This window comes from Pelodiscus sinensis, chromosome 3 (genome assembly GCF_052426305.1).
Source record: "Pelodiscus sinensis isolate ZL-2025 chromosome 3, ASM5242630v1, whole genome shotgun sequence".
Classification (NCBI taxonomy): domain Eukaryota; kingdom Metazoa; phylum Chordata; order Testudines; family Trionychidae; genus Pelodiscus; species Pelodiscus sinensis.
In genome coordinates, this window is record NC_143054.1 from 7,118,621 (window position 1) to 7,138,233 (window position 19,613).

Here is a 19,613-nt window from a genome sequence, read left to right on the forward strand (position 1 = left end):
CCTACTCCGGGTGCGCTCCTGCCCCCCCGCCCCAGTCCCCCTCCTACTCCGGGTGCGCTCCTGCCCCCCTCCGCCCCAGTCCCCTCCTACTCCGGGTGCGCTCCTGCCCCCCCCCCCCCCGCCCCAGTCCCCCTCCTACTCCGGGTGCGCTCCTGCCCCCCCGCCCCAGTCCCCTCCTACTCCGGGTGCGCTCCTGCCCCCCCCCGCCCCAGCGGCGGCAGAGAGGGGCGCGCGCTCGCCACCCCGAGGCCCCGGCTGCCGCACTCACCTCAGCGCCCGCCCGGCCCCTCCGGCCTCGCGTCTCCCCCCAGGAGCGAGGGCGGGGGCGGCCGCCGCGCGAGGAGGCGCCGAAGGCAAAGGCCGCGCCCCCCCCCCAGCCAGACCCCAACGGCAGCCCCGCCCCCTCCAACGGCAGCCTCCCGCCGGCCCCGCCTCCCGCTTCATCCCGCCCCGGGGAACAGCGAATCAGAAGCAGCCGGCTAGTTGCTAGGTAGAAGAGCTGCCCCCTCCCCCCCGCCCGAGGCCCGGCCCTGATTGGCTGCTCCTCCCGGAGCGCAAGGAACCGTTGCCATGGCGAACGGCGTCGACGCGCCAGGAGCGGGGGAGACCGGCCCGTGAGGGGGCGGGGTGTTGCTGAGGGGTCGCGGCTGCGGGCGCAGGAGGCCAGGTGAGAGCGTGGGGGAGGGGCGTATCCGCCGCCAGGGGGCGCCGTTGCCACGGGAGACGATGGGGGGGGGGAGGTATTGCCCCATGGCCGCAGGGGCGTATCGGCTGCTCGCGGGTATCGATTCCCGGGGCGGGGTGGGGGGGCTGGGTTGCCAGCTGGGGGGCCCGGCCCTCACAGGGCACGGGGGGGGGGGGTGCTGGGTGTAGACGCAGAGCGGGCAGGGGACACTGGGAACTCCTGATGATGGAGGCACTTGCGTGGGGGGGCACAAGGGGCTGTGGAAGGGACCCCCCAGCCTTGCTCAGTCCCAGCTGAGACGGTGCAGGACCAAACCCCACGATGGGTCTGTAATTTAAAAGGCAGTAGGAGCTGGGGGACAAGCTGCTGGGCTCCTGCTGCCTTTTGAATTGCAGAGCCACAGTAGCCGGCTGTGTCTAGACTGGCCAGTTTTTCCGGAAAATCAGCCACTTTTCCAGAAAAACTTGCCAGCTGTCTACACTGGCCGCTTGAATTTCCGCAAAAGCACTGACTTCCTACTGTGAGAAATCAGTGCTTCTTGCGGAAATACTATTCTGCTCCCGTTCGGGCAAAAGTCCCTTATGCGCAAAACTTTTGCGCAAAAGGGCCAGGGGAGACAGCTGAGATTTGTTTTGCGCAAAAAAGCCCCGGTCGCTTAAATGGCCATCTGGGCTTTTTTGCAGAAAAGCGCGTCTACATTGGCATGGACGCTTTTCCGCAAAAAATGCTTTTGCAGAAAAGGGTCCGTGCCAATCTAGACGCTCTGTTCTGAAAATGCTTTTAACGGAAAACTTTTCCGTTAAAAGCATTTCCGGAAAATCATGCCAGTCTAGACGTAGCCACTGTGTCTACATTGGCCTGCTTTTGCGCAAAAGCACCTGCTTTTGCACAAAAACATGCTGCCTGTCTACACTGGCCCTGAGTTCTTGTGCAGGAACTCTGACGTTCTATTGTGTGAAATCAGTGCTTCTTGCGCAAGAACTATGATGCTCCCGCTCAGGAATAAGCCCTCTTGCGCAACTGTTCTTGCGCAAGAGGCCAGTGTAGACAGGCAACATGAATTTCTTGCGCAAGAAAGCTCAATGGCTAAAATGGCCAGTGGAGCTTTCTTGTGCAAGAGAGCGTCTACACTGGCACAGATGCTTTTGCGCAAAAGCACATCTCTTGCGCAAAAGCACATGCCACTGTAGACGCTCTCTTGCGCATATACTTTAACGCAAAAACTCTTGCGTTAAAAGTATTTGCGCAAAATCTTGCCAATGTAGACGTAGCCAGTGGGTTTTGGTCCCACATCCAGCACGAATAGGGACGGAGTGGGTTGGTTGCTTATCGACTAATCGAGTAGTTGATAAAAATTCTATCGAATACTCTTAGTTAAATACTCTTAACATCCCTAGCCAGTAGCAGGTCCATCTGGAACACTCCGGTTTTTGCTCAGTGTGGCTGGCACAACGTTGAGGTCTGGCAGCTTGGCTCTTGTGGCTGTATCCTGGACTTGGTTTCCAGAAAACTTCCATTTGGACTCCCCTTTATTACAGTGAAACTTGAGTCCTGCTCAGAAATACCTTAACCATTCATTATGTGAAAGATCATTTCCATGGGGAAGCACTGGAGATGACCATCGCTCTAGGGGTGGAGAACTGGGGATATCAATGCCTTGGGGAGAGTATGAGTGCCTGGAATGCGAGGGCCTCAACTTCACAGAGTCCTGAAAGTTGTCGATGCCATAGGGTAATTGTTGGCAGATGGGGCACTTAGTGGAATGCAGCACTTGCATGGAGAAGCAGCAGCATTGTATTTTTTTTGCTGCTAGTCCACTCACAACTGCTTTTTACATATCTCCTTCCCATCATCTCCCTTTGCTTCAGAGGGGTAGCCAAGTTAGTCTGTAACTGAAAAAACTTAAACAAATAGTTTTGCAGCCTCTTAAAATCTAACAAAACATGTAGATGGTAGTCTTTAAGGTGCTGCAAGACTATTTGTTGTTTTTTAAGTTTTTCCATCATCTCTCTGTTTCCAAATTATTTTTCCCCAGATATGTCCTCTTGCAGTTTCTCATGCTGAATCTCATACACTTTATTCCTTTTGATCTATACACGCTAATTTCACTGGTTCACCTATCTGTTACTATGGTTTGTAACACTTTCACATATACTATCTTCTCTGGATTTAATTAACTACTGTTTACTCCCAGCATGGTCATTTGCAAGTAGCTCTCCTCTCTTCCTTTCTAAACCTCTGAGTTTGGTTAGTTCAATTAAATGTATTTCCAGGTGAAAGTCACTATTACGCCATCATGTGGATTATGGTCATTAGATTATTTCTGTGTAAAATCTTTTTTTAAACCTCAGGGCACATGAGTCTGATGAGCCAGGAAAGCTTATTCCCATAGTGGACAAAAACTATTAATAAAATAGTGCATTTGAAAGACTTACTCTGACTATGGTTTATGGAAGGCCCTGGAATGGTATTCCAAGGGGTTAAGTCTAGATTAACCCAGCTAAAGGAAATGAGTTTAATGCCTTTTGTTAATATGATACGATCATACACTGCATTGAAGAAAGATTAATGCTATCAAATTATTTTTTAAACAATGGGCTTGACCCAGCTATTACTGAAATAAAAGGTCTATTTATTTATCTTTAATGGGAGTTGGATGAGAGGGACTGAAATCTTTCTGCTGTAATAAACAACTCGAGTTGCCAGTAGTGCAGAACTGTATCATAAGGTAACCAGTAAAATCATGTTATATGACACTAGGATTTGGCTGCTTGATTCTTATCTCTAGCAGAGCATATTTCCCTTATAATTTATGTTACTCCTGGCTACACATAATTATGCTTAGTATTTTATGGTCCATTTAACTTTCAGAGAACAGTACAAAAATTCCCTAACTGACCGAATTGTGAAAGAACCATTGCAAGAGATAATCACCCCTGGGCTAGTGCTGGTCAGTTTGTGGGGGAAGGGAATGTTGCCTAGTCAAAAAGAGAAGTCTTGATGATCTAGGAAGAACCAAAGAAGAGAGTTGATAAAGGCACAACTACTCAGTAAATGCCTAGGGGACAATAAGAGTAACACTCAGCCTTCAAGCATCTCCTTGCAGCAGGTAGGGTTGCCAGATGGTCTCCTAAAAATACCAGACACTTGGTATTTTTTGGTCGAGCAAAAAAACCAACAACGGAAAAAAACGCGGGCTAAGCGGCGATCACAACCCCGCCTCCCAGCTGGGACTCCCAGGCTGGGAGGCGGGGCCACCATCGGCGCTGGGAGCCCATGATTGCACAGAAGCCTGGTGGGGGAGTGGCTGGGACTCCCAGCCACTCCCCCCGCCCTCGCCAGGCTTCTGCCATGACCAGAGGCACCCAGCGGCGATGGTGGCCCACCTCCCAACTGGGACTCCCAGCTGGGAGGGAGGGCTGCGAACGCCGCCGGGAGCCTGTGATTGTGCTGAAGAGGGTTGGAGAGGTGGGAGGGGTTGGGTGCCAGAGGCAGGCTCTGGTCAGGAGTCACCTGGGTGGCTCCCAGACAACAGCCCATCAGGTTCTTCTGCCAGGCTCCCTGCCCTCCATGCCCCTGCATCGGCTACGGGGGACACGTGTGGTTGTGAACACTGTGAGCCGGGAGGGGGAGAGGCACGTGCTCTGCCTGATCTGCAAACAATGCCACAGTCCTAACTGTGCCTCAACAGTTTTTCTTCATATAAAAGCTAGGATCTGTTAGGGAGCAGAAAGCAGGGCAGTTTCCGGAGACTCCACCCCAGAGGACTCTTCCTCATGCTTCAACTTCAGACCTAGATGATAGGACTGGTGGCCATGGCAGTCCCACGGGGCCAGCCGTTAGCTTTCTGTCATTGGCCCAAGGGAGTCTAACACCATCTGTGCTTGGTGGATCCCCTCAAGCTTTCGTGTGGCCTGCCAGAGGTCCCCCTGACATGCAACTGAGAATCACTGGCCTTGAGCATCCACCTTTCCCTCCCATCTCACTGTATCTGGGGGCAGGATATAGTAGAGCAGCAGGGCCCCATATGCGGGGTACTACCTGACTTTGCTGCTAACATGTTTTTTCTGTTTTTAGCCCTGCTGATTTAATACACGAGTACAGCAGTGGAAAAGTGTTCAATTGCCTGTATAGGCAGATGGTCCAAATTAACAGATTTCAGGTAGATCCTTCCCAGGATATATCACATGTTGTTCTAGAGGGTGAAATCCTTGTCAGGTTTATAGCATGTGGAAATGTTCCAGTAAGAAGAGGTGGATGAGGCTTTTTTTTAAACTGACAAAAGCATCCAAAGCACAGGATTTGTTGGTGATGGCGGACTTCAAGTATCCAGATATCTGTTGGGAAAATTACACAGCAGGGCACAAATTATGCATTAAGTTCTTGATAGGGAGGACTAGCTGAGAACCTGAGAGTGGAAGACAGCTTGGGTAAAAGTGATCTTGCAATGATAGAGTTCATGATTCTAAGAAATGGTAGAAGGGAGAACAGCAAAATAAAGACAATGGATTTTAAGAAGGCAGACTTTAGTAAATTCAGAGATTTGGTAGGTAAGGTTCCATAAGAAGCAAGAGTAAGGGGAGAAACAATTGAAGACAGTTGGCAGTTTTTCAGAGAGACATTATTAAGGGTGCAAGAGCAAACTATTCCACTGCATAGGAAAGATAGGAAGTGTGGCAAGAGGCCACCTTGGCTTAAACAGGAGATCTTAAACGATTTAAAAATAAAAAAGGGGAAACTAGGTCAAAGTACAAAGGATGAATATAAAAAAATAACAAGTATGTAGGTGCAAAATTAGAAAGGCAAAGGCACAAAATGAGCTCAATCTAGCTAGAGACATAAAGGGTAACAAGTAAACGTTCTACAAATATATTAGGAGGAAGACCAAGGAAGGGTAGGCCTATTGCTCAATGAAGAGAGAAAAACAATAACAGAAAATGTGGAAATATCAGAGGCGCTTAACAACTTTTGTGTCAGTTTTTACCAAGAGGTTGTGGCAATTGATTGCCGAATATAGTGAATGCCAGGGAAAAATCAGCAGAAGTTAAAATAGGAAAATAACAAGTTAAAAATGACTTAGAAAAGTTAAATGTCTTCAGGTCACCAGGACCTGATGAAATGCATCTTAGAATACTCAGGGAGCTGACAGAGGAGGTATCTGATCCTTTAGCTACCATCTTTGAAAAGTCATGGAAGTTGGGAGAGATACCAGCAGACTGGAAAAGGGCATGTACAGTGCCCATCTATAAAAAGGGAAATATGGACAGCCCAGGTAACAACAAAGCAGTCAGCTTAATTTTTGTGCCAGGAAAGATGGAACAATTAAGGAATTTCTGTTTCAGGAAAGATAATGGAGCAATTAAGGAATCCATCTGCAAACATCTGGAAGATAATAAGGTAATAAACAACAGTTAGCATGGATTTGTCTAGAACAAATGATGTCAAACCAGACTGGTAGCTTTCTTTGATAGGATAAAAAGCTTTGTAGATAAGGAGGAAGTGGTAGATGTGACATACCTAGACTTAAGTAAAGCATTTGATACAGTCGTGCATGACTGTGTGTTGTAAGCAAGATACAAGAAGTCATTCTTCCCCTCTACTCTGTGCTGATTAGGCCATAACTGGAATATCATGTCCAGTTCTGGGAACTACATTTTAGGAAAGATGTCGAGAAATTGGAGATGGGAAAAATTATTTTCCTTAACCTCTGATGACAGGACAAGAAGCAGTGGGCTGAAATTTCAGCATAGGAGGTTTAGGTTGGACATTAGGAGAAACTTCATAATTGTCAGGGTGGTTAAGCACTGGAATAAATTGCCTAAGGAGGTTGTGGAATCTCCATCATTGCATATTTAAGAGCAAGTTAGACAAACATTTGTCATGGATGATATAGATGGTGCTTGGTCCTGCTGAGAGTTCCCTTCCAGTGCTAGTATTCTATGAGTCCAACCTTCATGTTTTGACTCTCTCTAAAATCACATCTCTGAGGGGAAGCTGTGTTAATCTGTATCTGGTTGCATCTGACAAGTTGTTTTTACACACAAAAGTTTATGCCCAACTAATCTGTTAGTCTTTAAACTGCCATGGTCTTCTCATTGTTTCTAAAATGATGGAAGAACAGCAGAGTGGTATTGTTCTCCTGAGACTCAGGTACTAAACTTAGGCCCCCAGTTATTAGGTAAGGAATCTAATTCAATTGGGATGCTTGGAGGAAACCCAGTGAGAAAGCAACTTTAGATATGTCTTCACTTGGGTTTAGAAAGGAGGGTTCTTTCTCTTGGGAGAGACTAATTCAAGGATTAGATAATTTGCTTGAGATCGTGTTGTAGAGGCCATAAAGTGAGCAGTGCAGATCCATTGATCTGACACCAAAACCGGACCAGAGGAGTCAGTTTTTCTCTTTGATTTCAGAATAAAAGCTATTAATAGCGTGCAGTTTGATGCCTGCCCAATGCCTGCAGTTGAAGTAAAACCAGATAAATTACAACTTTCAGTCTCAATAAGGGATGTTGGCAAATACAGCTATTGCAACAGCCCAAAGTAAAAGTTGCTTATCAACTACCTGTTCCATAACCTCTCTTCCTTGGGTTGAATGACTGCATGCCATGAAGAATACCAGGGGAAGGATCACTTCAATATCTGGCTCTGTAGCCTGGTTCACTCACTGTGCAACACTGGTGGGGCGAGGTTCATGTGACTGCAGATTCTTTCCATGTATAATTGGGGACATGAGCATTATGGGCTGCGTCTAGACTGGCATGATTTTGCGGACATACTTTTAACGGAAAAGTTTTTCTGTTAAAAGTATTTCCGCAAAAGAGTGTGTAGCTTGGCACGGATGCTTTTGCACAAAAGCATCCGTGTCCAGTATAGATGCGCTTTTGCGCAAGAAGGCTCCTATGGCCTTTTTAGCCATCTGGCTTTCTTGCACAAAAAATTAAGGTGCCTGTCTACACTGGTCCTCTTGCGCAAGAGGGCTTATCCCTAAGTGGGAGCATCAAAGTATTTGCGCAAGAAGTACTGAATTCTTACGTTAGAACGTCAGTGCTCTTGCGCAAATTCAAGCGGCCAATGTAGACAGCTGGCAAGTTTTTGTGCAAAAGCGCCTGCTTTTGCGCAAAATCTTGACAGTCTAGATGCACCCTACGGGTTTTTGACAAGGTATAGTGCTACCTTCTCCCTTTTGATGAGGTCTTCAGAACTCATGTTTACACAGGTATTTATGGAAGGGATCATAATAGCAGCTGTTTAAAGAACAAGAACCCAGGTTTGGGATTATTTCTGGTATGTTTTGATGCTTTAATACTAAGTTCTCTCTCACAAACAGAGGCATGACTGCCTGACCATGTTTGTTTGTTTGTTGTTTGGTACTGAACTGCTTCACCAATCTGCAGTGTTATTGTAGGCACGGTCCTTTCCATGGCTTGGATTCATCATAATTCCTGATCGGAAAGACCCTCTTGATTCATTTATTAGTAATAGCAGTAGTATTAGCAGCATGACAATATCACACAGCAGGGCTCCTCCACTTTAGAAGCATCGGGGGCCACAGTGATACTCATAGCACATGCCAAGGGCCGCAACTTAAGTGTGGTTTCATATACATGCAAATATATATGCAGACAGCTTCTTTCACACTGACAGGCATGAATACAAAAATTAAAACAAGACTACACAACACACAGGCCCCATTTAAGTCAGTTCTGCTGATAATAATAAAATACAGTATTTACCGGATTCCCACCCATATTGCAGCACTTTTAATGAGCAATGACAGTCCAGGAATTTAACTACTAAAACGCATATCAACAGAAGGCCATTCTATTGACTCGCCATTGTGGCGCGTGTTCCCAGTGGAGGCCATGTCCAAAGGATCCCCACCTGCAGGCTGTATGTTGAGCCCCAAGTAAACCCAAACCACACCGCAGGCTAGAAACAAATGGGCCGTGGGCCTAGGGTTGCCAGGTGTCCGGCATTCTACTGGACAGTCCAGTATTTGCACTCTTTGTCCGGTAAAAAAATCAGAGAATACCGGACATGTGCAATGTCCAGTATTCTCTGATTTTTCTGGCTGCGCACCGGACGGATGCCTGGCATGGGCGGGGGGAGCAGCTGGAAGGCAGGGCCGTGATCAGCACTAAGAGCCTGTGATTGCTTAAACCAAGGTATATGCCGCACTACACAGACAGCATAACTTCACCTCAGTGGACACTGCAGGTTACTTAACTGGCTGTCGGCCTTAATTTTTGTCAGTTTCACAGTTCCAGGTGAGAACCTGAAATTGACAAGAAAGCTGGGTGTGTGAGAAATGTTAATTTTACTTTGCAGGATTCAGATTTATAAGAAAGAGTTTTACTTGGCTCATCGCTATGCCATGGAATTTCTATATTCCTTTTTGATGAAATTCATGGTTTTCACTCATATATTGCTTTAGCATATGCAATCAGCATCCCAAAAATAATGCTGATCTTTTATTGTAATTGTTGTAGCCTTGTCTGCAGAAGGATATCAGGGTAGCCTGCAACCTCGCATGCCTGATGGCATTTGCACCTCCCAAAAATATGGAAGGCCCCAAACTGCAAACCAAGATGAGCACATGGACACCTCTAAACCATCAGCTTATGAATGACAAGGTAAATACCATACAGCTACCTCAGATATAGGCCAAATCCTGCTTCCCTAACTCGTGAAGAAACTGTAATGCAAGTCAATCAAGAATTATTTAGCCCTATAGGTAGAAACCATCCTATTATTTAAAGGCCGATTTTTCTACTGTGAATGTGCCAAATCTTCAAGCCCTTTATTTCATGGGAGTTGTGCCTAAGTAAGGAATCAGTAATAACTTTTAATTTCAAGACTTGAGGATTTAGCCCAGTCATATTAATTTAGGCTGTATTGTGTGTAAACTTTCAAAATGGAATTCCCTGTGTCTTTTCTTTATTTTCTTGCCACTCGCGTTACTTTAAAACTATAAATGTCTTTTCAGTTGTTTAAGGTGCTGGACAGATATGCTTAGGGATTGACGTCTTCATTTGAGCCACAGAACAAGTACAGAGCAGGAGCCGTGTAAGTTTCACCAAATAGTCAGTGTCTCCTCTGGGACCAAAGAGGCTTGTGGTACATGGCCTCTCTGCTGAGATTGCCACCAAGTACGCCAGATACATTAGAAGTCTTAGGGAGGGGCTCATCTTACAAGTAAAAAGAAGTTTTTCCTAATTTCAAACCCTACAGACTATATCTGGGGCAGTGTAGCTGGGCTCACACACATATCCTCACCAGTAATATTCTTTCCTCAGAATTTAGTTAATTCCCTTGGTAACGTTCCGGAATCTAATATGTTTTCCCATATTTATGCTTTTTCTCTTCAGGAGAAAAAATAGAAAAAAAATTATCTGACCACTAAAACCAACAGATATCACTTTCAGTATACGCAAGGAGCAGCAGAGGGGCCGACAGTCTTGCTGGGCCCATGGGTAAGGTGGGGAGGCAGCTCTGTGCTTCTGGAACGGGCAAGGCCTCAGGTGGAAGAGGCACGGCTGGGGGCTGTCAGCCTTCAGCGTCACACATAGCACTCAGGCTGCAATGTAAAGGGTCTGGGGCTCTAGCCATTGCTTTGGTAGCCCTGATAGCCCTTTTGACTCACTGGGTCCCGGGTTAACTGCACCATTTGTTGGTGGGCCTGCACAGCAGATTTATCAAGAGAGAACGTGCAGTTTTTAAATGGTCGGCACTTTTAAAAGGGATCTGAATGAGAAGAGTAAGGCCCTTCAAGTTCAGAGGGGCAGAGTAGAAAAAGTCCTGAGTGACTGCATCATAGGCATGTGGGACTGGAAGGAACCAAGGGTATGTCTACACTAGCCACCCTAGTTCGAACGAGGGTGGCTAATGTAGTCATTCGAACTTGCAAATGAAGCCCGGGATTAAAATATCCCGGGCTTTATTTGCATGTTCCCGGGCGCCGCCATTTTTAAATGCCCGGTAGTTCGAACTCCCTGCCCACGGCTACATGCGGCACGGGCTAGGTAGTTTGAATTAAAGCTCCTAATTCGAACTACTGTTACTCCTCCTGCAAAAATGGTGGCGCCCAGGAAATTGCAGGAGGAGTAGCGGTAGTTCGAATTAGGAGCTTTAATTTGAACTACCTAGCCCGTACCGCGTGTAGCCGCGGGCAGGGAGTTCAAACTACCGGGCATTTAAAAATGGCGGCACCTGGGAACATACAAATAAAGCCCGGGATATTTTAATCCCGGGCTTCATTTGCAAGTTCGAATGACTACATTAGCCACCCTAGTTTGAACTAGTGTGGCAGTGTAGACATACCCCAAGAGAGGTAAAATAGAAAGAGATTAGAGGAGACATAAGGTGTGCATAGGAGGGTGACTTAAAGGAGGAAGTGAGGGGCAGGAGATCAGAGTAAAGATTGAGCAGAGTCGTGAAAGGCCTTGCAAGAGAACAAGAAGCTCAGACCTGATGTAGAAAAGGAAGAGAAGCCAGGGAACAATTACACTGATTTCTGGTAATTTGTTTCCAAGTGCCTGGAGTAAACAGACCTTCTTGGCAGAATTAACTCAGGTGTACTCATATGAGTTCTGAAAGCAAATACTGTATCTTTCTTTGATCAGAGGCCATTAACATTGCTTTCAACTATGACATAACACTCGGTTTCACTTGAATTTCTCCAAAACCAAAACTCAGATCTCTGACTATATATCACTGGCTTGTGGCAAATTTTTTCAAAGCTGAGCCAATAAAATGCTTACTAAAGGGCCTCTTATTTTGCCAAGTGCCTTGTGCAAACAAAACAAAACACACAATAACTGTAAACATGCAAAGAAAAGAGATGTCAGTTTTTCACCCCTGCTGAGAGAGACAGAATTAGAGTTGACAATTGAACTGTACCAAATGTCAACACTCATATTGTCTCTCTCTGCAGGAGCCTTTCTTGCTGGCTGCCAAAACAACAACATGTTTGGAGTCTGCAATGATGAATTCTATTTTCCTCCTTGTGGTTAGTAACTGTTTGAACGTGCACTCATGAGTTGGGTGTCTGAGCGTTTCCTCTTTGATCCTTATGACAGAATAGCTACTGTAGTCCATGCTTCCCTGTGCACTCTCCTGAATGATGAAGGTAAAATTCTGGTGCTTTCAGTCTCTGCCCTAGTGGATAAATGCCCACATTGCAAAACCACCAATACATTTGGCACTAACTTGTCCCTCTGATGGGTGGTAGTCTCAGCAGAGGCTGTGAACAGCAATGAAGACTGAACTCCTTTCTTACCCCAAAAGGTGATCCCTCCAACTTATGACTGCACATTGGCAATGCCACATGGGGAACTATGAACTGCTTCTCTCCTGGCTGTAACTATTGACCAGACAAAGAGAGGTCTGCAGCATTATCTCTCTGGAGTTCCTCAGGAGCACTGTATTCATTAAAAAACCCCAAACGCTAACTAAATAAAGAGTACAAATGTCAAACCAACACTTTAAGGCCCTGATCATTGTGGATGGTATAGGTCAGTGGTCCCCAATGCGGTGCCCGCGGGCGCCATGGCGCCCGCCGACAACCCGGGCTGGCCCCGGCGCACGGCGCATTGGAAGCGCAGGCTCCAGGCGCACGACACTCACCGGCGCCTGGTGCGCGGCGCTCGGGCGGCCCCAGCCCCGCGGCACATGCGGGCGCGCGGCGCCGGTGCCGGCCCCAGGCACGCAGCTCGGGCGGCGGCGCCAGCCCCGGGCCCACGGCACAAGGGGCTCGGGCGGCCCCGGCCTTGGCGTACCCCGGGGCACCCGGCGCGTGAGTGGCCCCGCCCCCGGGCGCCCGGTGCGTGAGTGGCCCCGCCCCCGGGCGTCCGGCGCGTGAGTGGCCCCGCCCCCGGGCACCCGGCGCGTGAGTGGCCCCGTCCCCGGGCGCCCGGGAGCCCGTAAAGGTTGGGGACCACTGGTATAGGTGGACCCATATGGATCCTGTTGACTTCTGCAAACTCCACATGGGTGTAAGAATTTGCCCGAAAAGACCAAGTGGCAGGATTGGGGAATTCATTTTACAAGATAGGTAGATCCTTTTTCAAGCTGGACTTTTTTCCTCTCTGTGTTCTATTTTATTTGTGTTTGTGATTTTTTTAATAGGTATTTGAAGAAAGAAGAGCCCTGCTTGGAAAATGGGTAAGGTTTTCTCTTTAAATATATGTATTTTCAGAACAAATGAAGAGATGACTGGGATGTGAATTTTAAACATTTCATATTTCAAATAATAAAACAAATTTTCTGGATGTAAATGTCAGAGGCAGAAAGACTGTACTGTCGAACCTCAGGTAAAACAAAGTGGCAAATTCATTCCTGGTAGAACTTTGGGGGAGTCATGACCTTGAGAAGTCTGTCCCAGTTTTTAAAATGATTTGTAATGGGGTGGGAAGCCCAAAGAAAAGTCTATGAAGAAATCTTCAGCAAAGATACCTGATGTTTATACTGCTATCAAAGGCTAGGAAGGCTTTAACACTGGAAAGAGATAATAAGTATGATTTATCCAAGATACTTTTATGACCCTGTTACCTGAGTACCTGTCAATCTTTTAATGTTATCTTCACAAGATGCTGGTGAGGCAGGGCAGTGCTATGATCCTGGTTTTACAGATGTGGAACTGAGGCACAAAGGGGCAAAACGAGTTGTGCAAGGTCACACAGAGTCTGTAGTGGAGAAGGTAACTGAACCCAACTCCCCACAAATCCCACACTAGCACTCTAAACATTAGAGAAACCTTCCTGTCTTGCAAGGCAAAAATCAAGTGAATGTCACGGTTATGGGAGAACGCTTGTATTGTTCATCCTGCCCTAGGTGAATAGAAATAAACACATAAGAAAGCAGCATCCAGTGAGAATGAATTCAGTGCTGTATATCTGTCATCCTCTCAAAGGTAAATGCAGGTTGAGCTGCATTCAAAACTTTCCAAAAGAATAGGTGTCAGGTATATGGACCCATACCTATACGAATCAAATAGAAGCAAAAAAAAGATGATGCTTATCTCTGTGTTGTGGATCCCACTACTTGCATAGAGCACTATTTGAATAGAGTAGCTAATTCTATGTGTAAAAGGTCACAGGTGCTAAAATCTTTTGTAAATAAGCTGGAATGCTAAGGACAAATATTTTGCATTTAAATTCATTGCGACTGCCGACAATTACAGGAAACGTACCTTGTGTTTCGCTTTGGCACATGTATGTTTAGATAATAAAGAACGTGCTCCAATTTCAGGAAATAAAATAATTAAGTGCTGATTGTATAAAAATGCTTGTTTGCGCCATAGCTCAACAACTGCTGGACACCAGAACTGAATCTTGAAAAGTGCAGTGTGTTTCAAAACATTCCAGAAAATCTGAAAGGAAAAGTACAGACTGTCTAGTGTGTGTTTTAGTAGCTACAGGCTGTACAAGTTGAAAAACTGAAACAGCAACCCCTTCCCCCACCCAAAATGCAATGCAATCTGAAAGGTTAAGGGACTGACTCTGCAAAGGCTATGCCAGCAACTTTACATAAGCACTGCACTGTGAACAACATTTACATCCGTGAAAAGTGAGCGTAAAGCACAAAATAGTATGCCCCCCCCCATCTCTGCTCATGGCTTAAGAACATGTGGGAGCTATGGCTGGAGCATGCTGGGATTGGGAGGATGATCATACATAACTAGAATGCACCAGGTTCTGATTGTTCCATGATGCTGGACAGCTCCATGGGAAGTCATGATACCACTGTAAGTCCAAGTCTACACTCATAGGGAACGTCAAAGCAAGATACATATTTCCAGCTACGTTAACTGCATAAATGGAGTCGATGTACCTTGTTTCATATTTCCCCGCCATCCCCACAGAGAGAGGCAAACGTTCCTGTCAGCTTCCCTTACTCCTCACACAAGCAGGAGTACCGGCACCAATGGGGTGCCCTCGGAGTTTGATTTAATGAGTCTTAACTAGACTTGCTAAATTGAACTCTGGAAGATTGATCGCAGCAGTGGCGATCTTCCATTTAGTGTAGACATGGCCTAATAGTCCCCAGCCACATCCAAAATTCAGAAAGTCACCTATGGCCCACTCTCAAGGTATGTCTATACTGCAATTAAAAGCAGAAATACCCCATGGCTGGTGATGAGAGAGTAGATCGGCAGGGTTCTGAGTTTCTACAAAGAATTCCGTTCTGGTGTTTGGCTGTTGGGTCTAGCCAAAATGCTCAGGGTCCAACTGAATACCATATTTGGGGTTGGGAAGGAATTTCCCTCTGTGCCAGATTCACAGAGACTTGGGGTTTTTTGCCTTCTTCTGCAGCGTGGGGCAAGGGTCACCTGCAGGGTTAAACTAGTGTTAGTGGTGGAATCTCTGTAACTTGAAGTCTTTAAATCACTATTTGAGGACTTCAGTAACTCAGCCAGAGATTAAGGCTACATCTACACTGCAGCGCTATTTCGGGATTCCTGTTATTTCGGGCTTGCTATTCTGACGTCCCTGTTAACCTCATTCCACATTTTGGAATAGTGGGTTATTTTGAAATGTGGCTCTATTTAGACAGCTTCAAATTACAAAATAAGCTATTTTGAAAGAAGTTACACAATTTGTATAGCTCAAATTGTGTATCTTATTTTGAACTATGGTGCAGTGTAGACATAGTGTAAGGGTCTATTATGGGGTGGGTGGGTGAGGTTCTGTGATCTACAATGTACAAGTCAGATTAGATGGTCATTTCTGGCTTTAAAGTCTAAGAGTCTTTATAGTGGGGTTGAGTGGGGGCGATTGGCGCAAGAGATGAGAGATTTTCTCTGCTAGAATGTGGCACAGTGGCTGGAGAATCCAGTCCTATGCTAGGTATATTGAGTGCCAGGAACCAAATTAGTGATCAGCATTACTCAAAGAGCCACAGTAATGTGAATTCACTGTGTCATTTTCACATACATGCACACTCATTCACTCGCTCATACATATGTAATCATTCTTGCAGCAAAATGGCCAAATATTCTACAGCTGGTTGATAACATTAGTATAAGCATCCTGATTAGTTCATGACTTAGTTTGGTTAATAATTAAATGACTGTGTTACTAGAATGTGTTGCAAAGGGTAGCAGGAGCCACCCAGTATCACTATTCTAACTTCTGTGAGAACTTAAAAAACAACAAATGGTCCTGCAGCAGCTTAGAGTCTAACAAAAAATGTAGATGGTATCACAAGCTTTCATGGGCACAACGCACTTCTTCAGATGAAAGAGAAGGTATGTCATATGCATACAATCAGGTCTGCCTTCAGTGGTTAGCCTGAGCATACTACATGAAAGGAGTTTTTCTGCAGCTCAAGGAGTAGAAAGAGAGGCCACTAGACCTGGAAGCTCAGCTTAAGGTACACAACTCCAGCAACGTATTCCACGGTGCTGGAGTTGGCTTACCTTAAGCCGAGCTTGGTGGCATCCCCACAGCAGGAGGCCATTGGGAGCAGATGCTCCCATCGACTTCCCTTACGCCTCACAAAAGCATGAGTACTGGATACCTATGGGGATGCCCTCTGAATTTGATTTAGCAAGTTTTAACAAGGCTCGCTAAATCAAACTCCGAAAGATCGATCATGGCAGCGGTGATCTTTCATTTAGTGTAGACAAGGCCTGAGAGAAAGACCATTCTGTTTGGGTCCTGAAGGTCCTTCTTGGTACTATTGCCATTGACATGCTGTGGTATTGCATGTGTGCAGAATTACAGAGCTGTATGTTCACTAGTGCAACACTCAAAACCATTTTATATCACTTAGTCCTTGTTGGGTCATTGCTCTCAAATGCTCCGAAGACAGAAAGGGAAAAAAAATAGCAGCAGAGCAATAGAGAAGGTGCAGCACCTCGCAACAATAAATCCAGTTAAACTGGTTAGATAAATGTAACCAGACGTAAGAGGAGGAGCTGTGATGGAAGGTAAACAAAGGTAGAGCTGTATCATTCTTTTACTTGATAATACTGAAAAAAAAAGACAAATTATGCTTGCTTTGCTACTGCTGAATGTAGTGTCTTGGAGAACAAGCTGTGTGCTTCCTGTACTGCTGACCAAATTGCATTAATTTCAGGAGCGTATCCATTTAAAATGCAAGCACAGAAGTCTGCTGACAGGATTAAGTAGTAATTAGGTTAAAATCTGGTAAGAAGTATTTCATCCCTAGAATGCACATGCTCCCATGGGATTCCCATTGCTAGTGGAATGGTCTTCTTACATGTTTTCTAACTTTCGGCCCTTTCTGCTCTCTCCTTTCATATGGGACAGGGCTGACTGAACTTTCTAATCTGAATGGCAAGGATCACCTGTGACAGTGATTCCCAAAAAGAGGTTCCTGCTATTGTCTCCCTTTCCATCTTTTACTGCTTACAAAAAGAAAAAAAAACACTTCATTGCTGCTTCTGAACATAAGCACACTCACCCTGTCCACATGTTCCTAGCCCATCTCTGCTTATGGACAGTCTTGCTTTACTGCTCTCTATACCAATGAATTTCTGATTGATTGATTACCTAACTGTGCTCTTCTTCCCACAGATAAGGCCAGAACTTAATCCTCTCTGTGCACATCTGTCATGGGCATGTTGGTTGTCCTAGAGGTGCAGAAGAGAGGCAGGGTGGAGGTTAGAATGCTACTGGAGTTATGGGTGTAAGTCCCTGCTCCTCCACAGAATTTCTGTGTGGCCTTATTTAGGTCAGGATCCTCATTTAGGACTTGTCATGGGGTGGACACTCATCACCATGGTAGCCCGGGGAATTAGCTCGTATCTGCCTGCCGGATGCCTCCCTCTGATTGGTGTCTCTTGGGTCAGTTCTGTACCTGCGTCGCTCGTAATCTGCGGTGTCCTCCTCAGGACACTGCCCTCCGGCAGTGCCCACAATTGCTGTCTCTCATCCCCCTTCCAGGCAGGAGAGTGTGTTTATCAGTCTTTGCACTCGGAGGTTCCCTGGGAGGGGAGGACCCCAAATTTCCCTACACCGGAATGGCCAACCAGTTAGACACGAAGAGCCAAAAGAGCTGTGGATAATAGTGCAAAGAGCCACACATCCCTTCCCCAGAGCCAGGCATCCCCAGCCCTCCCCCCACTCTAACCCAATGCCCTCCCCCAGAGCCAGGCACCCCCAGGACCCTCCCATTCTAATCCAACAACTGGGTCTCATCGGAGCTGCCACTGCCACAGCCATGCACGTCTCCTTCCAGGAAAGAGGGCGCGTGCACAAAGCAGGCATGCGACTACGAACGAGCCAGAACCCTGAGAGCCGCATTTCTGTGAGCAGAGAGCCACAGGTTGGCCACCCCTGCCCTACACCCTCCTTGCCTCAGTGACCCACTGCCGATCCTCATCTAGCTCTTGCCTCAGGGGCAAACTGCAGTCTCAAATGGCCACTCATTGGCAAGGGGGTGTGGACCTGCTGCCTCCTTCTAGCCTGGCTGTTTCCCCACAGCCCAGTACACTCAGGCCTTGCCGCAGGCCCTGCAGCCTGGGAGTGGAGTGGAGTGGAGTGAGGCCAGGCTAGGCCAGGGCAGGGCTCCCCAGCTCTGCCTGCCTTTCCCCAGCACTGCTCAGTCTCAGGAAGCTCCCAGCTTCTCTGGCAACCAGGTCCCTCCCTGCTCCCCAACTAGAGCAAGAGTCTGTGTCCCTCTGTGCCTCCTGGAGCCCTTATTTATGCAGCCCACAGCTGGGCCCTAATGGGAATATCAGCCTCAGCTGTGGGCTCTGCACCCAACCCTCTTGCAGGGCTGGGTTTTAGTCTTAAAGGGCCAGTGCGGGGCAGATGCCCTGTCACAGGCTCCTAATGCCCATTGATTTCAGGGGAAGTTAGAAACCTGAAGACTTCTGAGAATCTGGGCCTTAGTCTCTTTGGGTATGTCTACACTAGGAAATTATTTTGAAATGAAACAATAACTCCCAAAATAACTAAATTGCAATAGCGTGTCCACATTACAGGGAAGCCTTAGAATTAATCCGAGGCAGGCTCCCTTATTGTGGACGCGCTACCTCGACGTAGAGCCCCAGGAAGCAGTGGGGAGTAGTTATTCCGAAATAGCAGCAGTGGAGCATGCACCCTACCTGCTATTTCGAAAGAACTGTTTTGAAATAGTATCAGAGGGGTAGCCGTGTTAGTCTGGATCTGCAAAAGCAACAAGGAGTCCTGTGGCACCTTATAGACTAACAGATGTATTGGAGCATAAGCTTTCGTGGGCGAAGACTCACTTCGTCAGATGCTTATTTTGAAATAAGCATTATCCCTTGTCAAAAGCCAAAGTTATTTTTTCAAAGTAACCAGCCCATTATTTCGAAATAACGGGTTTGGTCATACAGTCGCTCTGCTTGTTATTTTGAAATAAGGGGGTTATTTCTCAGTAACTCCCTAGTGTAGACCAGGGTTCTGTGTGTCAGTGCCCCAGAAGTAAAATGCGTGTAATAGTATTTCTCTACTGCGCAGAGGTGTTTGAAGGGTAAATGCATTACAAATTGTGGAATGGTCTTCTTACAGGCTCTCAGACGTGACATAATGGTGGCCAGATAGTTATACAGAGAGACTACGTCTACACTGGCCCCTTTTCCGAAAGGGGCATGTTAATTTCACAGGTCGTAATAGGGAAATCCGCGGGGGATTTAAATATCCCCCGCGGCATTTAAATAAAAATGTCCGCCGCTTTTTTCCGGCTTTTAGAAAAGCCGGAAAAGAGCGTCTACACTGGCCCCGATCCTCTGGAAAAAAAGCCCTTTTCCGGAGGATCTTATTCCTACTTCAAAGTTTAATCTTATTTTTAACAAAGTAGGAATAAGATCCTCCGGAAAAGGGCTTTTTTTCCGGAGGATTGGGGCCAGTGTAGACGCTCTTTTCCGGCTTTTCTAAAAGCCGGAAAAAAGCGGCGGACATTTTTATTTAAATGCCGTGGGGGATATTTAAATCCC

The 19,613-nt window shown here is 46.6% G+C and overlaps 2 protein-coding genes across 6 annotated transcripts in view; one reads left to right on the plus strand and one right to left on the minus strand.

The window, feature by feature from the left end:
• Positions 1-423, minus strand: part of FZD3 (frizzled class receptor 3) — an 88,585-nt gene extending 88,162 nt beyond the window's left edge. For 2 of the 3 annotated variants that reach the window (XM_075923276.2, XM_075923271.2), the window contains exon 1: positions 269-421. The gene's annotated coding sequence lies outside the window, so the exon portion shown is untranslated. Of the gene's footprint in view, positions 1-268 lie in introns of all 3 variants that reach the window. The other variant, XM_075923277.2, reaches the window with a different exon arrangement.
• Positions 424-524: 101 nt separating this feature from the next.
• The window catches only part of FBXO16 (F-box protein 16), a 50,311-nt gene continuing 31,222 nt past the window's right edge, over positions 525-19,613 (plus strand). The window contains exons 1-3 of one of the 3 annotated variants that reach the window (XM_075923279.2): positions 525-667; positions 9,175-9,318; positions 12,812-12,847. In XM_075923279.2, coding sequence (XP_075779394.2) covers positions 9,223-9,318; positions 12,812-12,847 — 132 coding nt within the window. In that variant the 5' untranslated portion in view covers positions 525-667; positions 9,175-9,222. Of the gene's footprint in view, positions 668-6,027; positions 6,083-9,174; positions 9,319-12,811; positions 12,848-19,613 lie in introns of those variants that run through there. The other 2 variants (XM_075923278.2, XM_075923282.2) reach the window with 2 other exon arrangements.